Below are 19,401 nucleotides of genomic sequence, written 5' to 3' on the forward strand. Positions count from 1 at the left end.
GTGCTGGCGTGCTGGACTTTACAATGAAGTTGACGTACTCTTCAGCTGTTTTTTGATGTTGAGCTGCACCGATGTAATGGTACTCGTGAGAAGTAATCTGCAGGGGTTTGATTCAAGTGATGGGCGCATCATCCGGGTACATCTTGGTTCCAGTGGCACAGTGTGTATGGTACCCGCATCTGGGAATGCCTGTCCCAATTAGGACGACGCATTAGTTTACAAAAAAGTGATGGATGGAATGCTTAAATTATTCTCAGCCACTAATAATTACTGCATCCAAATCCATCATTATTTTGCACACCTGGTCACTTCAGTTTGGACCTAGCTATATGTGAATCAGTCTTGACCCTGCTCCAATTGGAACAGTCCAGCCTAAACTGCAAAACTGGAGCAGGGTCAAGACTGGCTTGCATATAGCTGGGTCGAAACTAAGGTGGCATGGTGTACAAAATAACAATTGACTGGGATGTTGGCCAGAGTAATTGCCAGTGCCTGAGATTAATTCAAGCATTCCATCCATCACTTTTTGTATACTTTAATATGTCACCTTAAGTAGGAAGGGTATGTCCAGACGTGGGTCTCTTACACACTGTCTCACTGGAACAAAGCTATGCACAGCTGTTGAGCCCATAATAAGGACAAAACCGGTCCTGGGTTGCTTGTGTCCTGGTTCAGGGAGGACCTGGCTTGGCTGTTCGGGCTGGACTGTTCCATTGCAGCAGGGACAAGACTGATTTGCGTATAGCTGAGTCCAAACTGAAGTGTGTCAAATTACGATGGACTGGGATGAGGACCCGAGTGATTACCCGTGGCTGACATTAATTCAAGCATTCCATCCATCAGTTGTTGTATACTTTAACTGTAATAGCTAGCACAACACGTAATTGTCAGCCATTTTATGAGAAATGTAAATATATATTCGCTTAAGATCAATACTATGTTAACATAATTTCAAAGAAACATATAAGTTAAGCAGTCTTTGAACCATGTGATAGTGTGTGTGATTGTGAAAGACATAACTATGTGTATTTGAGAAAGTTGACTTAAGTTAACTGTATGGCTCTCCATATGCTGTGTTATTGTTTACTCTGCACTTATTGCTATCTTTTTTACTGCTGCGCTAAAATATGTTATCTTTTAACAGATACTACGGATGTGGTTTGGTAGTTCCAGAGTGCCTTGAAAACTGCAGGATCTTGGACCTAGGCTGTGGAAGTGGCAGAGATTGCTACATGCTCAGTAAACTGGTTGGAGAAAAGGGGCATGTGACTGGAATTGACATGACAGATGAGCAGGTAATTTTTGAACGTCAGGATTATGATTCAACATTGATAGGTTTCACTAGTAGCCTTTAATTTGTCAAATTTTAACAATTAGGCATTTAACAATACCAAATGGCAGCTTTCCAAACTAGTGTCTTGTTAGTGTGTTCTTGTTAGAGCAATTGTGAGGAGTGGTTAATTGGAGTTTCCTAGGCTTGGGAAAAAAACATTAGTATTTCCTTTTTTAAATGTGAGTGTTTTCCTTCACTTTTACTGATTTATTTTAATTTACCTTGATGTTCTTGCATAATCCTTCGTATGATGCACCATCTTTTTTTCATATTTGTCTCGTCTACGTAGTCCTGTGAAAGGTTGATCTTAAGAAAGCTAGCTCTGTCTTCCAGTTAATTGTATATGCAACAAAAAGGTTCCATGCAAGTGCATATGCAAATTGGTGTTCAGTGTTGAAATGTAAATGTCTGGGCTTACAGCTAGACTGAATGTTGCCCAGTTAAATTATGGCTCTTGTACATTTCAGCTTTTTTGTAATGCTGCTCGTAATAGCTTGATGCAGACGGGCTGTAATGCTGTTAGAACATTCCATCCAATTAGAGTACATTATTGAAAAAATATAACAAGCATTGGCATAACCAATAGGTCTCGCTTTTGGGACCGTCTAAGCATTTAGTTATGCAGCACGATATCCTTGGTGCAACAACATCAACTGTTGCGTGGCTAAACACTTATAAGGTCCCAAAGGCGAGACCTATTGGCTATGCCAATGCTGGTTATTTTTTGTTCTTGGGGGAAACCGGGCAAGTGCCAGGAGAGTCAAAGGTGAGTGGCAGGGAGGTGAGGAGTCAATGCCAGTAGGGACAAGTGTGACTGTCAGGCCAAGGGGGTGAAGGGTGAGTGCTTGAGAGGTGACGAGTGAGTGCCAGGGAGATGAGACGTAAGAGTCAGGAGGGTCAAGGGTGAGTGCCAGGCAGGGGAAGGGTGAGTGCCGAGAAGGGGGAAGTATGAGTGCCAGGGGTGAGGGGTAGCTGTCAGGCCAGGGAGGGTGAAGGGCTAGTGCCACGGAGGTGAAGGTTGAGTGCCAGGTCAGGGGGATGAAGGGTGAGTGCCAGGGAGATGAAGGTTGAATGCCTTGGAGGTGAGACGTAAGAGTCAGGAGGGTCAAGGGTGAGTGCCAGGGAGGGGAAGGGTGAGTGCAAGGGGTGAGGATAGCTGCCAGGCCAGGGGGGTGAAGGGCTCGTGCCATGGAGGTGAAGGGTGAGTGCCAAGGGGGCGAGTAGTGAATGCCACGAGGGACATGGGTGAGTGTCAGGGAGGTGACAGTGTCATGCAGAGTCAATGCTGAGTGCCAGAGAGGGAGAATGGTGAGTGCCAGGTGCGAGGAGTGACTGCCGGACCTGAGGGGTGAAGGGTGAGTGCCAGGGAGGTGAGGAGTGAGTGACAGACTTCAAACACTAGTGAGCTGGGGTCTAGAAGGAGGTGCGGAGATCATCCTCCGGTGGTGTGCCAGGCTGGGACGCACCAGTGCCAGGGCCGACTTGGGTAACTTTAGTACAGGAGTGGGGTGCGCTGGAAAGAGTAACATCTTCAAACAAGAAACTACTCAAAATCCTGAATACTCCACTTTATGGTCTTCAACCTTATGTGGAAAATAATTAGCAAATGAATGGGCTTCCGTAGCGGACTTGCAGCTTGTTACAGCAACTTATGGAGATAAAGCTTGCATTGCAAATGAGCCAAAGCTAACAAAATTTGGATTAGTAACGGTAAGATTCGCAATGAACTAGAGACAAGTTAAAAAAACACCCCAGAATAGAACAGAGGATACTGAATAATAAAAATGGGGGAAATATTGGTCTCCTTTTCACAGCGGACAGCCAAAAAAACAGGGTGTTGTGGAGGACTTGAATTCTGGTGGAATCAGAATTTTTAAAAGAGTCAATTTTTCCTAAATTATTTTGTTGTGGTTGTGTGTGTGGTTGTGTGTGTTTGTGGGTGGTTGTGGTTGTGTGTGTGTGTGTGTGTGTGTGGTTGTGTGTGCGTGGTTGTGTGTGTGTGTGTGGTGTGTGTGTGCGTGGTTGTGTGTGTGTGTGGTTGTGGATGTGGTTGGGTGTGGTTGTGGCTGTGGTTGGGTGTGGGTGTGTGTGGCTGTGGTTGGGTGTGGTTGGGTGTGTGGTTGTGTGTGTGTGGTTGTGTGGTTGTGTGTGTGTGGTTGTGTGTGTATGCTTGTGTATGTGGTTGTGTGCGTGGTTGTGTGTGTGCTTGTGGTTGTGTGTGGTTGTGTGTGTGTGTGGTTTTGTGTGTGGTTTTGTGTGTGGTTGTGTGTGTGTGCTTGTATGTGTGGTTGTGTGTGTGTGCTTGTGTATGTGGTTGTCTGTGTGCTTGTGTGTGCACTTGTGTGTGTGGCTGTGTGTGTGGTTGTGTGTGTGGTTGTGGTTTTGTGTGTGGTTGTGGGTGTGTGTGGTTGTGTGTGGGTGTGTGGTTGTGTGTGGTTGTGTGGGGGTGGTTGTGTGTGGTTGTCGTTTTGTGTGTGGTTGTGTGTGTCTGGTTGTGTGTGTGGTTGGGTGGTTTGGTGTTGTTGTGGGTGTGGTTGTGGTTTTGTGTGGTTGTGTGCGTGGTTTTGTGTGTGGTTGTGGGTGTGGTGTGTGTGGTTGTGGTTTTGTGTGTTGTGTGCGTGAGGTGTGTGTGTGGGTGGTTGTGGTTGTGTGTGTGTACGGTTGTGTGGGTGTGGGCGTGGTTGGATGTGTTTGTGGTTGTGTGTGGTTATGGTTGTGATTGTATGGTTGTGTATGGGTGTGGTTGTGTGTAGTTGTGTGTGTGGTTGTGGTTTTGTGTGTGGTTGTGTGTGTGGTTGTGTGTGTGTGTGGTTGTGTATGTGGTTGTGTGTGTGGTGGTGTGTGTGGTTGTGTGTGGTTGTGTGTGTGGTTGTGTGTGTGGTTGTGTGTGTGTGTAGTTGTGTGTGTAGTTGTGTGTGTGTAGTTGTGTGCGGTTGTGCGTGGTTGTGTGTGTGGTTGGGCACGGTTGTGTGTGTGGTTGGGCATGGTTGTGTGTGGTTTTGTTTGTGTGTGTCGTGTGTGTTGTGTGTGTGGTTGTGTGTGCGGTTGTGTGCGGTTGTGTGTGTGTGGTTGTGTGTGCGGTTGTGTGTGGGTGTTGGTGTGTTTGTGTGGTTGTGTGTGTGGGTGTGAGTGTGGTTGGGCGTGGTTGTGTTTGTGGTTGTGTGTGTGGTTGGGCGTGGTTGTGTGTATGGTTGTGGTTGTGTGTGTGCTTTGTGTGTGTGCTTTGTGTGTGTGTGGTTGCATGTGTGGTTGCGTGTGTGTGTGGTTGCGTGTGTGGTTGTGGTTGTGTGTGGTGTGTGTGTGTGGTTGTGTGTGTGTGTGGTTGTGGTGTGTGCGTACTGTAATCCATGCAAGTTGCGTGTTGGGAGCAAATAAATTGGGCCCAATGCCAATTTGTATAGTTGGTAGGCATTGACGAGCAGAGTAAATAAGTGGTCGTGCACGGAAGAGACTACAAAGTTTGAGACCAATAAGTTTATTCATAAGACTAATACCAATAAGACTATTTTGATGCAACTCTAAAAAGTTTGCACACCATGGTAATTTACATTTGGATTCAAACGAAAGTGAAAGTGATCGGGCGGAGGCAGAGGGGAAAGCACGGGAAATAAAAACAGCAACTTAATGACCCCTGACGGAGGAGGCAGATGGTGGCTGCACGCGTGAACGCAAGCTCTAGGCCAGCCAGGAGCACTTTGAAAACTCACCTACTAAATGTATCTCCGACAGCGCATGCACTGGCTCAGCGAGACCTTAAAAAGAAAAACAGAAAGATAGGCTCTGAAATGTTAATACCTGCCATTATTGGCCCTCTACACTTCATTCTCTTCAATGGCTCTCCTTCCAGTGTTCTATTATTGCTTTCCTGCATCCAAGTCTTTTTGCTGTCCCTCTTTGATCTTGTTTTTTTCCAGTTTCAGAGTTCCATCTATTTCTATCTATGACCTAGGTTTTATTTTGAAATTTACCTTTCCTGTTCCAAGTGTGGCCGAGCCTACTAAGGCTCTGCAAGATGCGCCAAGAACAACCTTTTTTTTCACAGGATAGTAAAGGCGAGCAGTCACAGACTTCTCAGGGTGGTAGTGCGGGGGCAAGATCTCAGAACTCAACATCAAATAATAAGCACGGCGAAATACTGTCCAGTCCAGTGCTTGATGTTTTAGAAAGGGGCATACATTTAATCTCACAATCAGACTAAATAGTACACAATTCAATCAATGCAATATCCAGTGTTTTTCTATGTTGCACGGATCAAGAGATATTTCACCCTCCCCTTGTGTTCCCCAGAACCATCTTCCCTCTCTGAGGGCAGATATTCCGCGAGTAGGACGGAAACACAGTGCATCTGGCGGCAGTTAATTTCACATTGTGCAGCATAAATGTCTACTATACTCGTGATCTATGTTGTGAATATTTACTGTTGTAAAGTGCTCTGATTCAAATGCTCTGTAAAGACCTATCCTTGATGTGAACATTCACTGTTGTAAAGCGCTCTCTTACCTTCCTGTCTAGCTAGCGCTACATAAAACTCTCAAATAAATAAATACATTTTGTCCCGCATACAAGGCACTAGGAAGGTATTAGGTTCAAGTGCAGAGTGCAAAAAGTTCTCTTGGATCTGTTAGGCAACTCAGTCTAGTGTTTTTAGGTCTGTTACTCAAGTTGCACTACATCCTGAAGACATTAATCTTTCATACTTGCGATTGTGTGTGTGTGAGTTAGTTTACCACGTCCTGAGGCGGAAAGCCGGGACTGTTTGTGCACTTCCTGTATTCTGTATCATTTTAAAATCGCCGATTTTTTTTTTTAAAAGCAACTATCTTTTAAAACCTGTGAAAAATTGTACTTTGCACTTTACCCACGTGATATTTTAGTTGTACCCCAGCACTTGTGGCAGAATCCCTTATTACAGACTCGCTACCTGGAACAGGGGCTCTCCTGGCTTCAAATCCACGTCAGATTCCAACTCTTGCAGCTAATTGGACGCTGCTCGGGGGGCCGCCATCTTGGGTGAGGACCGGGATCAGACTCAGCACTCTTGTGCTTCGCCCCTTCCGCCCACCCGCCCTCGGCCACTACAAAAAGCCCGCTTCCTCCACACCACTAATGATTGCGATTGTGTGTGTGTGAGTTAGTTTACCACGTCCTGAGGCGGAAAGCCGGGACTGTTTGTGCACTTCCTGTATTCTGTATCATTTTAAAATCGCCGATTTTTTTAAAAGCAACTATCTTTTAAAACCTGTGAAAAATTGTACTTTGCACTTTACCCACGTGATATTTTAGTTGTACCCCAGCACTTGTGGCAGAACCCCTTATTACAGACTCGCTACCTGGAACAGGGGCTCTCCTGGCTGCAAATCCACGTCAGATTCCACCTCTTGCAGCTGATTGGACGCTGTTCGGGGGGGCCGCCATCTTGGGTGAGGACCGGGATCAGACTCAGCACTCTTGTGCTTCGCCCCTCCCGCCCACCCGCCCTCGGCCACTATAAAATGGAGCCTCCATTCCGTAGGCGCAGCGGACGGGCGCAGCGGGCGCGCCAAAGGCAAGCCCGTCTGCGCCCGTCCGCGCCGAGCCCGCGCCTACCGCGGGAGACTATGCCCATTTGTTAAATAGACACTACTCCAGAGCGGAGCTGATCAAATTGGATACGCATTCCTGTAAACCTCCGCGAAGATTAAACCCGGTAGATATTTCCTCTACCCTCAAGTGTGCTACCTGTGGCTTGCAGGTGATTAATAACTCCCCCTGCTTAACCTATAAACTGCCCATCCTGTCGCTAGCTACAAACGAATGCCCTACTGCTCATCAGGGGCGAAACAACAATCAGAAACCCGGGGCAGGGTGCACAGGTAGTGGGAACAGATTTTTAAAATGTATCTTGCTAAATACCAGATCCATGGTCAAACATAAATATGAAATTGAAGCACTGATTTCAGACCATGCTGCTGACCTAATGTTTCTAACAGAAACATGGGCATCCGATGTTTCAGGCCCGGACTGGAATGTGGCCACCCCGGAAGGTTATTCGGTGGAATATGTAAATAGAGGAGGAGCAGTGGGTGGTGGAATTGGGATAATCTATAAATCCCACTTAAAAGTTTTTGCATGCTCCCAACAAGACCTAGAAGCCGAAGCTATGAGCTTTAAAATTAAAAACAATAACTGCCTGATCTTCGATGGCCTGCTGATCTACCGGCCACCAGGCCCGAGAGCTCCATTTATTAGAGCATTACATACCTACCTAGAAACTACCTCGGACTCGATTACTCATACAATTCTGGGTGATTTTAACTTCCACTTGGAAGCAATTAAGGACCCCGATTCAACTGCACTAATTGATAATTTCCAGAGCTTTGGCATGACTCAATTAATTTCAAAGCCCACTCATATCGCAGGACATACTCTGGATGGCCTTTTTACAAATAATAACCATGTTAAAGTTATCTCAATTCAACCAGTTCCCTGGTCTGACCACAATGCTATTTTCTTTAACCTGCAATTAATTAATCTGGTCAACCATAGGAGAGGCCTTACACTCCCTGAAAAAATACGTCCGTGGAAGAAGCTTGAACCTACTCCTTTGGCAAATATACTTGCAAAGGATTCCCCGAGACTTGAGCATGAAAACTCAAACAATGGGGCTCTTAAATATCATAACTGGATCAGCCAGGCAGTGGACGAGCTGGCTCCAGTAGAAATAAAAAAACCTAGAAGACGGTTTGCCACTGCACAATGGTATTCCGCTGAGGTGAAACTAATAAAACTGAAATGCCGGCGATTAGAGCGGTCGTGGCGTTCAGACTATAGTCACCAAAGTAAATTGGAATACTCTAAAGCCCTGCATGAATACAAATTATCAATAATTCTGGCCAAATCAACCTACTTTACAAATAAAATCCAACTTGCCTCCAACACTGCTAGAGAACTATTTAAAACCGTCACCCACTTGACAAAGAGCCCCCGTGATACTGCTTTTAGTCCCAACCAGAACATGGTGACAAGCATCGCTACCTTCTTTCAACAGAAAGTCCAGGCAGTTTACGATGATCTCAGTGTCTCATCAGCTGACCCACCCACTGACAACAATACGATCATCATGATGCCTCACCCCAACTTCTCCTGTTTCCCTCCATTAGAGGAGATGCAAGTGATGGATTTAATTATACAAATGAAATCAGGTTCCCCACTTGACCCCTGTCCACCGCATGTACTGCATATGATCCCAAAGACTGTGTCAGCTGTATTAACTCCCCTCCTGAACAAGGTCATCACCTCCGGCGAATTCCCCACAAACTGGAAAAAAGCCTGTATCCGCCCCATCCTTAAGAAGGACTCCCTGGACCCTGCCGAACTTAAACACTACCGGCCCATATCTTGCCTGCCCTTTCCAGCTAAAATCCTGGAGAAAGCTATGAATAACGAAATGATGAGATTCATAGACTCTAACAAGCTACTGGATCCATCACAACATGGGTTTCGTCCTTGTCACTCAACTGAGTCTGCCCTGATAATGGCAACGGAAAACATACGTAGGACAATGGATGAAGGCGGCAGAACGGCCTTGATTCTATTGGACCTCACAGCGGCTTTCGACACCGTGAATCATCTGGTCCTTATAAGCAGATTGAGAACTCTTGGCTTTACCGGCACCGCGTTGACCCTTTTAAAATCTTTCTTGGATTCTCGAATCCAGCAGGTTCACTGGGACGGTCTACAATCCGATGAATTCACATTGCCGGGTGGGGTTCCCCAGGGCTCTGCACTGTCACCTACACTATTTAATTTGTATGTCACTCCTCTTGCCGCTCTAATCCAAGCTCATGGCCTACAATTAGTGTCGTACGCAGACGACACTCAAATTGTAGTGTCAATATCCCAATCAATCGAAGCAACAGCCGAGCGCTTTAAGACTTGCCTCAGTAGTGTAAAAAACTGGATGAGCGGAAATTTCCTAAAATTAAACACGGATAAAACCGAGATAATTGAGTTCGGCCAAAAACCTTCCATTTGGAGTGACCTTTGGTGGCCCCCAGAGGCGGGCTCTTGTCCTAACCCTGCAGAGAAGGTCAGGAACCTCGGTTTTTTGCTGGACAAAGATCTTTCTTGCAAGGCGCAAATTAATCAGGTGACTTCCACCTGCTTTTATACCATCAAGATCCTCAGGAAAGTGCTACCATACATTCCGTCAGCACTAAAAAAGACGGTGATGGGGGCCCTGGTAATGTCCCGAGTGGACTATTGCAACGCACTCTACCTGGGCACTGGGGAAAAGCAGCTGACCAAATTACAGGCAATCCAAAATGCCGCAGCCAGGGTCCTGTTGAACCTACCGCGTCGCCATCCAACTTCTAAAGCCATACGCGAGCTTCACTGGCTACCAATTAGAAGCAGAATAAAGTTCAAAGCCCTCTGCCTGGTTCACAGGTCCTTGTATGGCAAGGGACCTGTTGAGCTTATCAAACTCCTTCCTCGGTACTCGCCGGCTCGTACCTTGAGATCAGCCAACCAGGACTTAATCTGCCAACCCAGAATAAGGAGAGCTCGTTGGGGCGGGAAATCCTTTTCCTACCAAGCCTCTAGATTGTGGAACTCTCTGCCCCCGTACTGCGCTCACAAAAATCCAAAATGTGTTTCAGAAAGGCACTGAAAACCTGGCTTTTCTCTCTGCAGTAGACTCCCGTTCACACCACTCTCTCTGCATCTTAGCGCCAAGACGCCGCGGCATTCGAGCGCTTTATAAATGTTTCAGTCAGTCAGTCAGTCAGTCAGTCATACTGTTAGAGTCCTAGTGGTATGACATCGCTACAGTGCACTCCATCCTCAGGACCCTAACCAACCACACAACGTTGTACCCAAGTTTACGTTGCTGTCTGTACTACCACTATGTTCAAAGAAAATATGTTCAAGACACCTTACATGTAGCTTCTGCTGTTGTATGCAGCCAGGAAGCTGTTCAAAGGGACTGTGGCAACTGTAGGAAGATAGGCATTACATTTTGGCCTGAAGTGCTGTTTTTTTTCCTGCTGCTTTGTAAAACACTCAACATTTATCGTTCGTGCCGTAGCTAGCGTTGGTGTGTACATGCTTGACAGATAGCACATATTGTTTTTCTTGTAATGATGCTGTGTGCATGTTTCTATGTGTTGCCACTTGTCTTTTGTACAAAAAACACGATGCAGACTGATCATGTACTGACCAAAAAGGGTGCACGCTGTATTAGCTCTGTAATTTCCAGCCGGTCTCCTGGGAATAAAATAACCTTCAGCAGGCTCTCGGGTTGCATACATCTTGTTACAGGCTCCCGTTTCATACAGGGAAGCTATCCCTGAAGTTACACATTGTTTACTTGCTAGGGGGAGAAACCCATTGGGTTACAGGGATCTTCTTGTATGCCCATACCTTCAGAGTGGTCTCTGAGGTTACATAAATTGCAGGTCAGACCCTAGTTAGCCGAGCTGCCTACCTTTAGCACAGATCTCCCAGGCTTTTAGCAACAACCCTATAACTCATGCAATGCAGATCTTACACGTTAAGATCAAAAACAGAAGTCTCATGAGTCAGGTTACATAGGTGTTGCAGACTGGTGAATCTGACAACAAAGATGTCCCTCAGACTATAAATCGTTTACGCATTTAAGTATCAGCAACATTATCACCCAGGTAACACAAAGCTTAGAAGTTCCCATCTCAGACATCCACCTTACCTGTGCACTAGTGCTGCCAAATCTAAAAGTGGAGCGATCCCTCAGATTACACAGATTTTATATATGGTCAGGCACCTGGCAGCGGATCTTTTGCTCTGGTTACGGGCATCTAATAAGCCTAAACATCAGGCAACAAACCTGGCTTAGGTCATACAGAAATTCCATGCTGAGGTAACAGACAACATATCACCCTTTTATTGTAAAGATCTTACTCTATCCATCAGATTACAAAGATGCTCAGACCTCGGACAGCAAATCTATCAATTATGTTCCGTCTATTTTACAGGGTTAGGTATCTGAAAGCAAACATATTTTTCAAATTAGATGAATCTCACAGGCTGAACCTCTTGCCGTTTAGCTGTGCCTATGATCACAGTGGACATGCAAATTCATGTCCTTGACAGCTGAGTTATCCGTTGGGTAATAGGGATTTTTCATGCTCAGGCATCGGTCTGTAAATCTTTCCCTTCTGTTGTACAGATTGGCTGAGGAACATGACAGCAAAACTATGCTTTAAGCCACTTATGTGGAAACTAATTCAGCTTCGTGTGTGAGTTAGAATTTCTCAGTGGACAGTTGTGGGACTCCATTTTGACAGCAAGATTTCGTAGACTTTTACGTCTCTAAAAATAGATGAAAGTGTGTATTTATTGGTTTATACCATTACAACTGAGATCTGCTGTATCACCATATGTTCTATTTGTAATTGTTATCAATTATTGCATAAAGAGCAAAACCAATAGATGCATGCCTTTTTGTGTATTTGCTGATAAACATTTAAAATAGAAATTAAGCATGCTGCCATTTGGATTGCTGTCTATTTATGTTTGCATTGTCCAACACCCATAATTAACCAAAGTCTAAAAAGAAGTCCCCTTTGGGTAAAAGTTACACACCAAGCATCAATTTGCCACAAACACCCTTTACACACCAGTCAGGTGAACAAGGAGGAAATGTAATCAATACAACAGAAAATAAAAGGTACAAAATTATTCAGGAAATCTTTAAAAACATTAAGAACACAACATATAATGTAATCGTCAAATTCTTGTGGTCTTTCCCTAGCATAAACAAAATTTTTATTTGTTTTTAAAACACGATAATATTAATGATGCAAAACAATATATTACATATAACATTCACAAAAAACCTAATTAAAAACTGTACACAATTGGGAATACAATAAGGAAAAAATGATTCCTATTTATAGAGAGAAGCTACAGTAGTCAAACCTAGATCAATTATAGTTTTTAAGGTTATTATTCCAATCTTCATTCAGTATAATTGTCTCCTCAGACTTAACGTAGTTTCCACACTCCGAAGCATCGACGCGTTTTGGTGGGCAATTAATCTACAGCCATCACCTTCTTCAGGAAAACAATATTTATTTCCAATTACCACAATAAAATCTGTAATAAATGAAGACAATTTAAAATTTAAATAAGACCACATATTCAGTAATACATCAATAGCAATACATAACCTCATTGTTCAACCAATTCACATCACTGGTGGTATAAGAAATTTGAATCAGAATGGCAACATTGAATTCATACTACACCAACGGACACACAGCTAATCTATCTAGAGGACAGAGCATAGAGCCTCCATACAGAATATCACGAGCCATAATTGTTACAATGCCCAGTCTGTCAGGCTCTTTAGTGGGACTTCAAAGGGCATTGCAAGACACAAGTATGTTTCCTCCATGACATAAACCTGAGACCTAAGCATATCGAAACACTGGTGAGGAACAAAAACCTTATATGCAGCAAGTTATGTTGCACCAACATCACAACCACGTATCTGAACAAGGTCTCAGCAAAGTACCTGTCAGTCCTAGGGCAGAAAAGACCTCCAGAGATAGAGATGCCCTGAAAATAGGGTGGAAAATATCTACATCCAGAAAAAATAGAAGAACAAGGTCCCAATTACTAACGATGTGTTAATAGATCCTCCTAACACATTTTATTCATGCTAAAGAGTCTAAACATACCTCTATTGTGCTTGCTATTGTCGCACCGTTTTTTAGGTCTCGCTAGACGAAAGCAAAAGCGAAGCTTTTGCTGTCTATGCGAGACAACTAATGTAATCACTTTTGGGGGAATGTGGACAGCAGACTGTCACGAGCTTCTCCTGCCGGAGATTGTACCTCGTGAGCGCGCACGTATTCCCATGTGCAAAGAAAGCCTCACTCACGCATGCGCACATACACACACTGCATACACACACGCACCCCCCCTTAAACAGACACACGCGCACACAGACAGACAGACGCATGCACAGACACACTCAAACAGACACACGCGCGTACACCCCACCCCCACTCACCCCTCCTCTCCCTCAACACACTCACCGGTTCTGGCGGTGCTTGGCGGCGGTTCTGCCTCTCGGGCGGCGGTAGCGCTTTGCGGGGCTCTCTCACCACATGAGAGCCCCGCCTTCCCCATGCGCCCGGCCGCTCTTCACCCGGTCCCCTATCTCGGGACCGGGACTGAATCCGGAGCCTTCGTGGCTCTCTCTCGCTCTCTCCGCGATGGGGCGGGACTTCCGGTTGGGGCCGCGATGGGATTGGCCGGCTGCCCAACCGCTTCCGGGTCGTCGCAGGCAGCGCGGCGGCCCGGCGGGGACTTTAACAAACTCCTGGTTCTTTAACCCGGATGCTTCTCTCACGTCCCTGCTGTGCACTTAGCTTGACAACATGGCCACTACCTGCGGCTCAGATGGTGTTTGGGTGGACGCGGCGAGCTGTTTTCTGGGTCAGTTATAGTGTTTTCTGTCTCTTTCCTTGAGTAAGTGACGTTATTTGCAGTAAATATGAGCCTTTTATGCCTGCTCTAAATGTGAGTGCTCGGTGTACACTAAGGAGCACATTTCGGAGTCATGCGGCACTGCTTAGTGTCAATAGTGAGCAGTTTGCCTGCCTCCGTAGACACCGACTGTCTATATATAGAGGTGTCAGTGAATATTTCTAATCATCTGTGTTGATTTGAAAGTGGTCAGTGTAAGTGAGAGCACCATGTTTATTTCAACATCAACACAGATCGAGCGGATCGGCGTGTTTGTAAACTTAACATGGGCGGCTCTGGATCTGTGTGGGTGTTTATCAAGGTGTGTGTGTTCGGCTCTCACAGGCTGCTGGTTTAGAGTTGCTGGGGCTGAGGCAATCTTGCATACAAGTGTGAACATTTCGGTCCCCTCTGAGGCAGTTATGAACGTTCTGGCGCTGTGAGGGCATGCGGTTTAAATATCTGTGTAGTTCGCGTTCGGAAGCTCTGACGGTATGTTGAAAGTATGTGCATATTTCAGCTGTAAGGCTCGGGATGTGACCATATTAGTTATGAGCGTGCGCCGCCCGGTCTGTAAAGCTGTGGTGAAGATGAGGACAGGGTTGCATGCCCGTTCCTGCCTGCCCGGCTGCTGCCCCAGACTCTGGAATGCCGCTCTCTGGATCTTTTCTGCATCTCTATACATATTTCAGCTTCCTGCGCGTAGGAAGTTTTCCAATAAGCTGGCGCATTCCAGGGCGACAAAATGTCAGAGCTCTCATTATTCTGTAGCACCCCTTGCTCTCCGAGGAGCCATACATACTGATCTGCTGGGGAGCTCAGAGAAAGTGGATCATAAAAAGATGCGCGGTAACCTGTGACCTGCTCTTTACATATTGTTTGTGGTCGGAAAGTCTGCACTGCTGCTGTACCTTTGATGTGTTGTGTAGCTTGTTTTACAACGGTCTGATACACAATGCTAAACAATTCCCGTTGCTAATGCTTTTTTAGGTCTCCTGGCGTTTAACAGCGCGTCAGCGCTGTGTCCGCCAGGAGATCTTTTGTCAGTGACTATGCTCCCCAGGAGACAGGGCTGGCCGCGCGCATTGCCTCTTCAAGGAGGCTATTTGAGCGGGGCACGCGCTCGCGAACGCGCTCAGCTGCTGTCTCCCGGGAAGCTCTTTCACCAAACACGCATGCGCATACACAGACGCATACACAGACACACACACACACACACACGCAAGCGCCCATGCACGCACGCACCCACACATACAGAGAACCTACCCCCGCTGTCGCATACACACACGCGTGCACACACACACCCACAAGTGCACCGAGCGCCCCCCCGCCCCCACTTACCGCCACTCCGGACTTCAGCCGCCACCGCTCCTCTCCTGGGCAGGCACTCCGTGGGCGCGGCTTCCAGCAGGAAACGGAAGTCCCGCCCCACGGTAGTTTTCCTCACGCGCACACGACCAGCTGGGGAGTACAGGAGCAGGTTCGCTGAGATCACCCGCGTAGCTAGGGGGGGGGGGGCGAGGGTGGCGGTCCGCCCCAGGCGGCACTATTTTCGGGGCGGCAGCTCGGCACTGATGGCCCATGGTGGCGGCCTTTATAATTTATTTGCAGACACTGACACAGTGTCCACAAATGAATTATAAAGGCCGCCACCATGGGCCATCAGTGCCGAGCGGCCGCCGCGTAAGCAGGCCAGGTCCTAGAGCAATCATTCAGGTAGCGCACGAAAGCGCTTATGTGACCTTACATCCTGGCTGGCTGGTCCTGGAAATGACGTTCAACCGGAAATGGGAATGCGTGGAGACGTGTTGCGCGCATGGAGAGTGCAGCCCAGCACCCCAGGCCTCATGAACAGAGTCGGGCCCGAGGAGAGGTCGAGTCACACGGCAGAGGAAGTGTAATTAAGAGAGGGGCTGCCGATTACACCCCCCAATGCCTTTCCTAAACCATTCCGGCAGCTGTAGTGCTAGCACACGACTGCCAGCAGCCCCTCAAAATCAATCATGCCCGGCTGCAGGTAAAGTCCGACGGAACTTGCGGGAAGCAGCTACCAGCACATGTGATTGTGAAGGCTCGCTACAAAAAGTAAGTGCCTGCCTGGAGTGATGTTTGTACTGACTCATGTTTAGTAGTAAAAAAAATGTAATGTGCGTGATCACGCTCATTCATGTTCCCACCTTATGTCTGCTCAACCATACCGTTTTCAGCGCGCTCGTCACAGAGTCCAGAGTAATTTTATTATAGTTGACATCTCGTTTTTTAAATAATTACACTATATCGCCCTGGCTGCCAGCTGTGACCTAGGTCACTGTGTGCCTCGGCCAGCCTGAGGCTTGCCCAATGCCCAGCTTGTCTGTGGAGCTGTAGTCCGTGAGTCAGCTAACTGTTGACGCCTTATTTAGTTTTAATTAGGCACCTGCTGAGATGAGATCTGTGTTGCTGTGGCCGCACATCAGGCCGGGTCCCACGTGGGTCAGAGGGCCTGGAGTCCACACTGATGCTCTTCATCTGATTGATTGATTGATTGGCAGCAGCAGGGTGGCCCAGGAGACAAACTCTGGTTTAAGGTAATTTTTGTTTAAATTGTTTTTCTGCCGGCCCGCCTGGCTTCACTTAGTAGCTGAGAAAAGAAGATCTGTGTTGTTCGGGCCTACCTGGCGAGTGGTGTGCACACTGTGCTAGGTCTCGGCATGTGATGTAATGTATACGTTTGAAACTTGCTATATTTTAAGCAGCCTACATGCAGCTGTTATCAGAGTCACGTGCCGTGGACTGGACACCGCTGACCGCATTAATTATCTGAGACCACACCAGGGCTGCCAGTGACGCCGTACCTACTACCACGAAGGTTGTTTTAAATTGAGTAGTCTGTCTTTGGTTTCAGTAATGCTGAAGTGTGACAGGGACTTAAGCAGACCCTAACGTAGTCAAACTGGTTAGGGATGACTGTTAAGTGGGAACTCATTAACAGACATTGTTTTTCGTGCCTATAGTGCCACCCTTGCCCTAACACCTGCAAGGTCTTCCTCATATTTCTTGGCAGTGGTGCTGAAGCAGCCAGTATATTTGTAGTGTTCTCATACCATTTCACTGATTGTTCAACTTTCACACACATTAAAAAATACTGTGTCTAATTCTTTCATTTATTTTGTGCCTAAGCATTTGTGAAATACCAGGTCCGCCATGAACAGATCAATGCGAACATCTTCTGAGCAGCAACAATGCTTGCCTTCAGTTACTGAGAACTGCATTAACGCAGTCTGTCTCCAGTTAGTGCCCTTCCATTTCTGGTGCTTTGCAGCAGTTTTAAGATCTTCTTCGTGTGTCACCTTGCTCAAACGGTTGTAATTTCTGATATTTATATGTTTCCCTTGTCTTCATTGCTTGAATTTGTTCGCAAGAAAGTGTCACTCATAGTTCCTGCTGGAGGGAGATCACCATTTTGTCTAGTGGCAGATCTTACTGATTATGAAGTAACTCGGAGGGTTCATGTGCCTGCAACTGCATTTTTATGTGGCTATCTCAGTGAGTTGCTGCATTTTGTCACAGAGCTCCTTTGGTTACTTGCAGTTCATAAGTTAATATCCTAATAGCACAATTACATACGAACTCCAATCAAGGAGCTGCATTCAAACTACACTTTATATGTTACATTATTTTTCCCTCCAGTCTTTAATTATACTAATGTTATTAAAGGGTTTTGTTTGGATAGAAACAGAGTTTGATAACAAATTAATGTAACACATTGTAATATACAATGCCAATAGCTCAAACTTTAATACTGGGAGACCTATTGCATTGTAAATGCTTGTTTAATGCATGGTGTGAATGAAAGACTTAACACTCACAAATACATGAGCAGAGTTTGTTTACTTTTGAATCTACATTATAAAGCAAGCAGTTTTTCACATGGACTAGACTACTCTGTAAAGTCTTAAAACAAGGTTGACAAATGGCTCCATGTAAGGTACAATGTCTTTGGCTAATTCTGGCCTTTTTGCCAACAGTACTTAAAAGCCAAGGTTTTGAGTCCATAAAGACCATGTTAAAGCAAAACCGTAAGCTCTGCAATGCAACACGTAGTTTGCTGAACTGAAAAGCCTAGAATAGCTGATGGCATCATGTCACAGTGCCCCTTGGAAGGTTTGTGAAATGTTAAATACTTTTTTGTTCCCGACCTTCTGCCCTTTTCTTGTTGGCAATCAAGGGTTAAACAGGACATTGGAGAGAGGGCAGATTGCCTTTTAAATGCAGATGTGGACATGCCATTGCTAATGGGAAATATTAGAACTCCTTGGGAAAACAAATTGCATGCAAAAGGCCGTTAACTAGGACAACAATGAAAGCAGTAGCTGTGCCAAAAAATAAACTGAGAAAGGAAAAACAATGAGCTGACACCCCAGGGCCCATCCTTTGCCTAAGGGTTGGTTTAATTTTAAGTAGAGCGCCTGCAACACTACCATGTTGGGCCCTGCTTTGAAAAGGTTCAGCAGGTAATGTAGATGCTGTTCCACGAGGGTCGCCAGTGCCTAAGATTACACTGTTTCAAATAAAAGCAGCTATTGCAGTGCCAGGGTGCATATTCACAGCTTCTCCCTTGACTCTGGAATTAAAAACGCTTAAGGGTGAATACAAGTATGTGCAAGTTTGTGTGCTTCGGTACTGAGTGGGGGAGATGACTGGTTCATGAAGTCGTGTTAGACCAAACCGTATTAGGGCAGAGTGGAGCAACTTTAAGGATGGGTGGATATTGCATTAAATTGGTTGGAGTAAGCTTAGTGGAAAAACAGCACCACCGTACAGCTACTTGAAGATTTCTAAAACAAAGGGCAGTCATTGGTCAGACGTGCGGGGTTAAAAGCCAGCTGTGGCATGGCTTTCATAGTTTTTTGTGGGCATGTACATTGGCTGAATAGTGGACCTGTGTAGCCGTATTAGTCTGAGCTTCCCTCTTTTAAAGTAACTTGTTCCTCTGTGATTTCCTTTCAGTTCTTTCAGAAACTTTCGTAGAAGAATTATTGAACGTATAGAGAAGCAAAGCTTTGACGCTATCTGATTTCCCTGAGGAAATTAGTATATTGCACTCAGTCCATTAGCTTTAAGACTCTAGTGAGTCTAGTCTCTCATACAGTAGAAAGTGCTTTAAATGTTCGTTGGTTGTTGGATATTATATTGTCTCAAATTAAAATTCATGGCCTGTGTTATGAAAATGTGGTTGTCCACAATGTACTACTGCTTTTTTAAAACTTTTTTTATTTTTTAAAAACACTTTATGCCGAGGATCATTCTAAACCTGAAAATCTGTAACAACATAATGTTGCAACATTGCAGATTTGTTATTGCATTCAGACAGAGGCATTTGTTCTATTAGTGGTCCCTAAGCAGACTAATGTGGTGGATTTGTGCGTCTGCAGACTAAGCCTGATGATGATGTACACATCTGTATGGCCACTTCACACCGTCACTCAGAACCCTCAACCGGCTCTCAGTTGAAGCTTGGATTCAATTGAAGGTGGCTTGCAGAACACACAGTGCCCTCCATAACTCTGATCCTCAATACATGGCAAATAGGA

The 19,401-nt window shown here is 45.7% G+C and overlaps 1 protein-coding gene across 2 annotated transcripts in view; it reads left to right on the top strand.

The window, feature by feature from the left end:
- AS3MT (arsenite methyltransferase) overlaps positions 1 to 19,401 on the top strand; it is a 263,586-nt gene that overhangs the window by 53,670 nt on the left and 190,515 nt on the right. For both annotated transcript variants that reach the window (XM_078643672.1, XM_078643673.1), the window contains exon 4: positions 1,145 to 1,295. In XM_078643672.1, coding sequence (XP_078499798.1) covers positions 1,145 to 1,295 — 151 coding nt within the window. The remainder of the gene's footprint in view (positions 1 to 1,144; positions 1,296 to 19,401) is intronic.

This window comes from Lissotriton helveticus, chromosome 5_1 (assembly GCF_964261635.1).
Source record: "Lissotriton helveticus chromosome 5_1, aLisHel1.1, whole genome shotgun sequence".
Taxonomy (NCBI): Eukaryota; Metazoa; Chordata; class Amphibia; order Caudata; family Salamandridae; genus Lissotriton; species Lissotriton helveticus.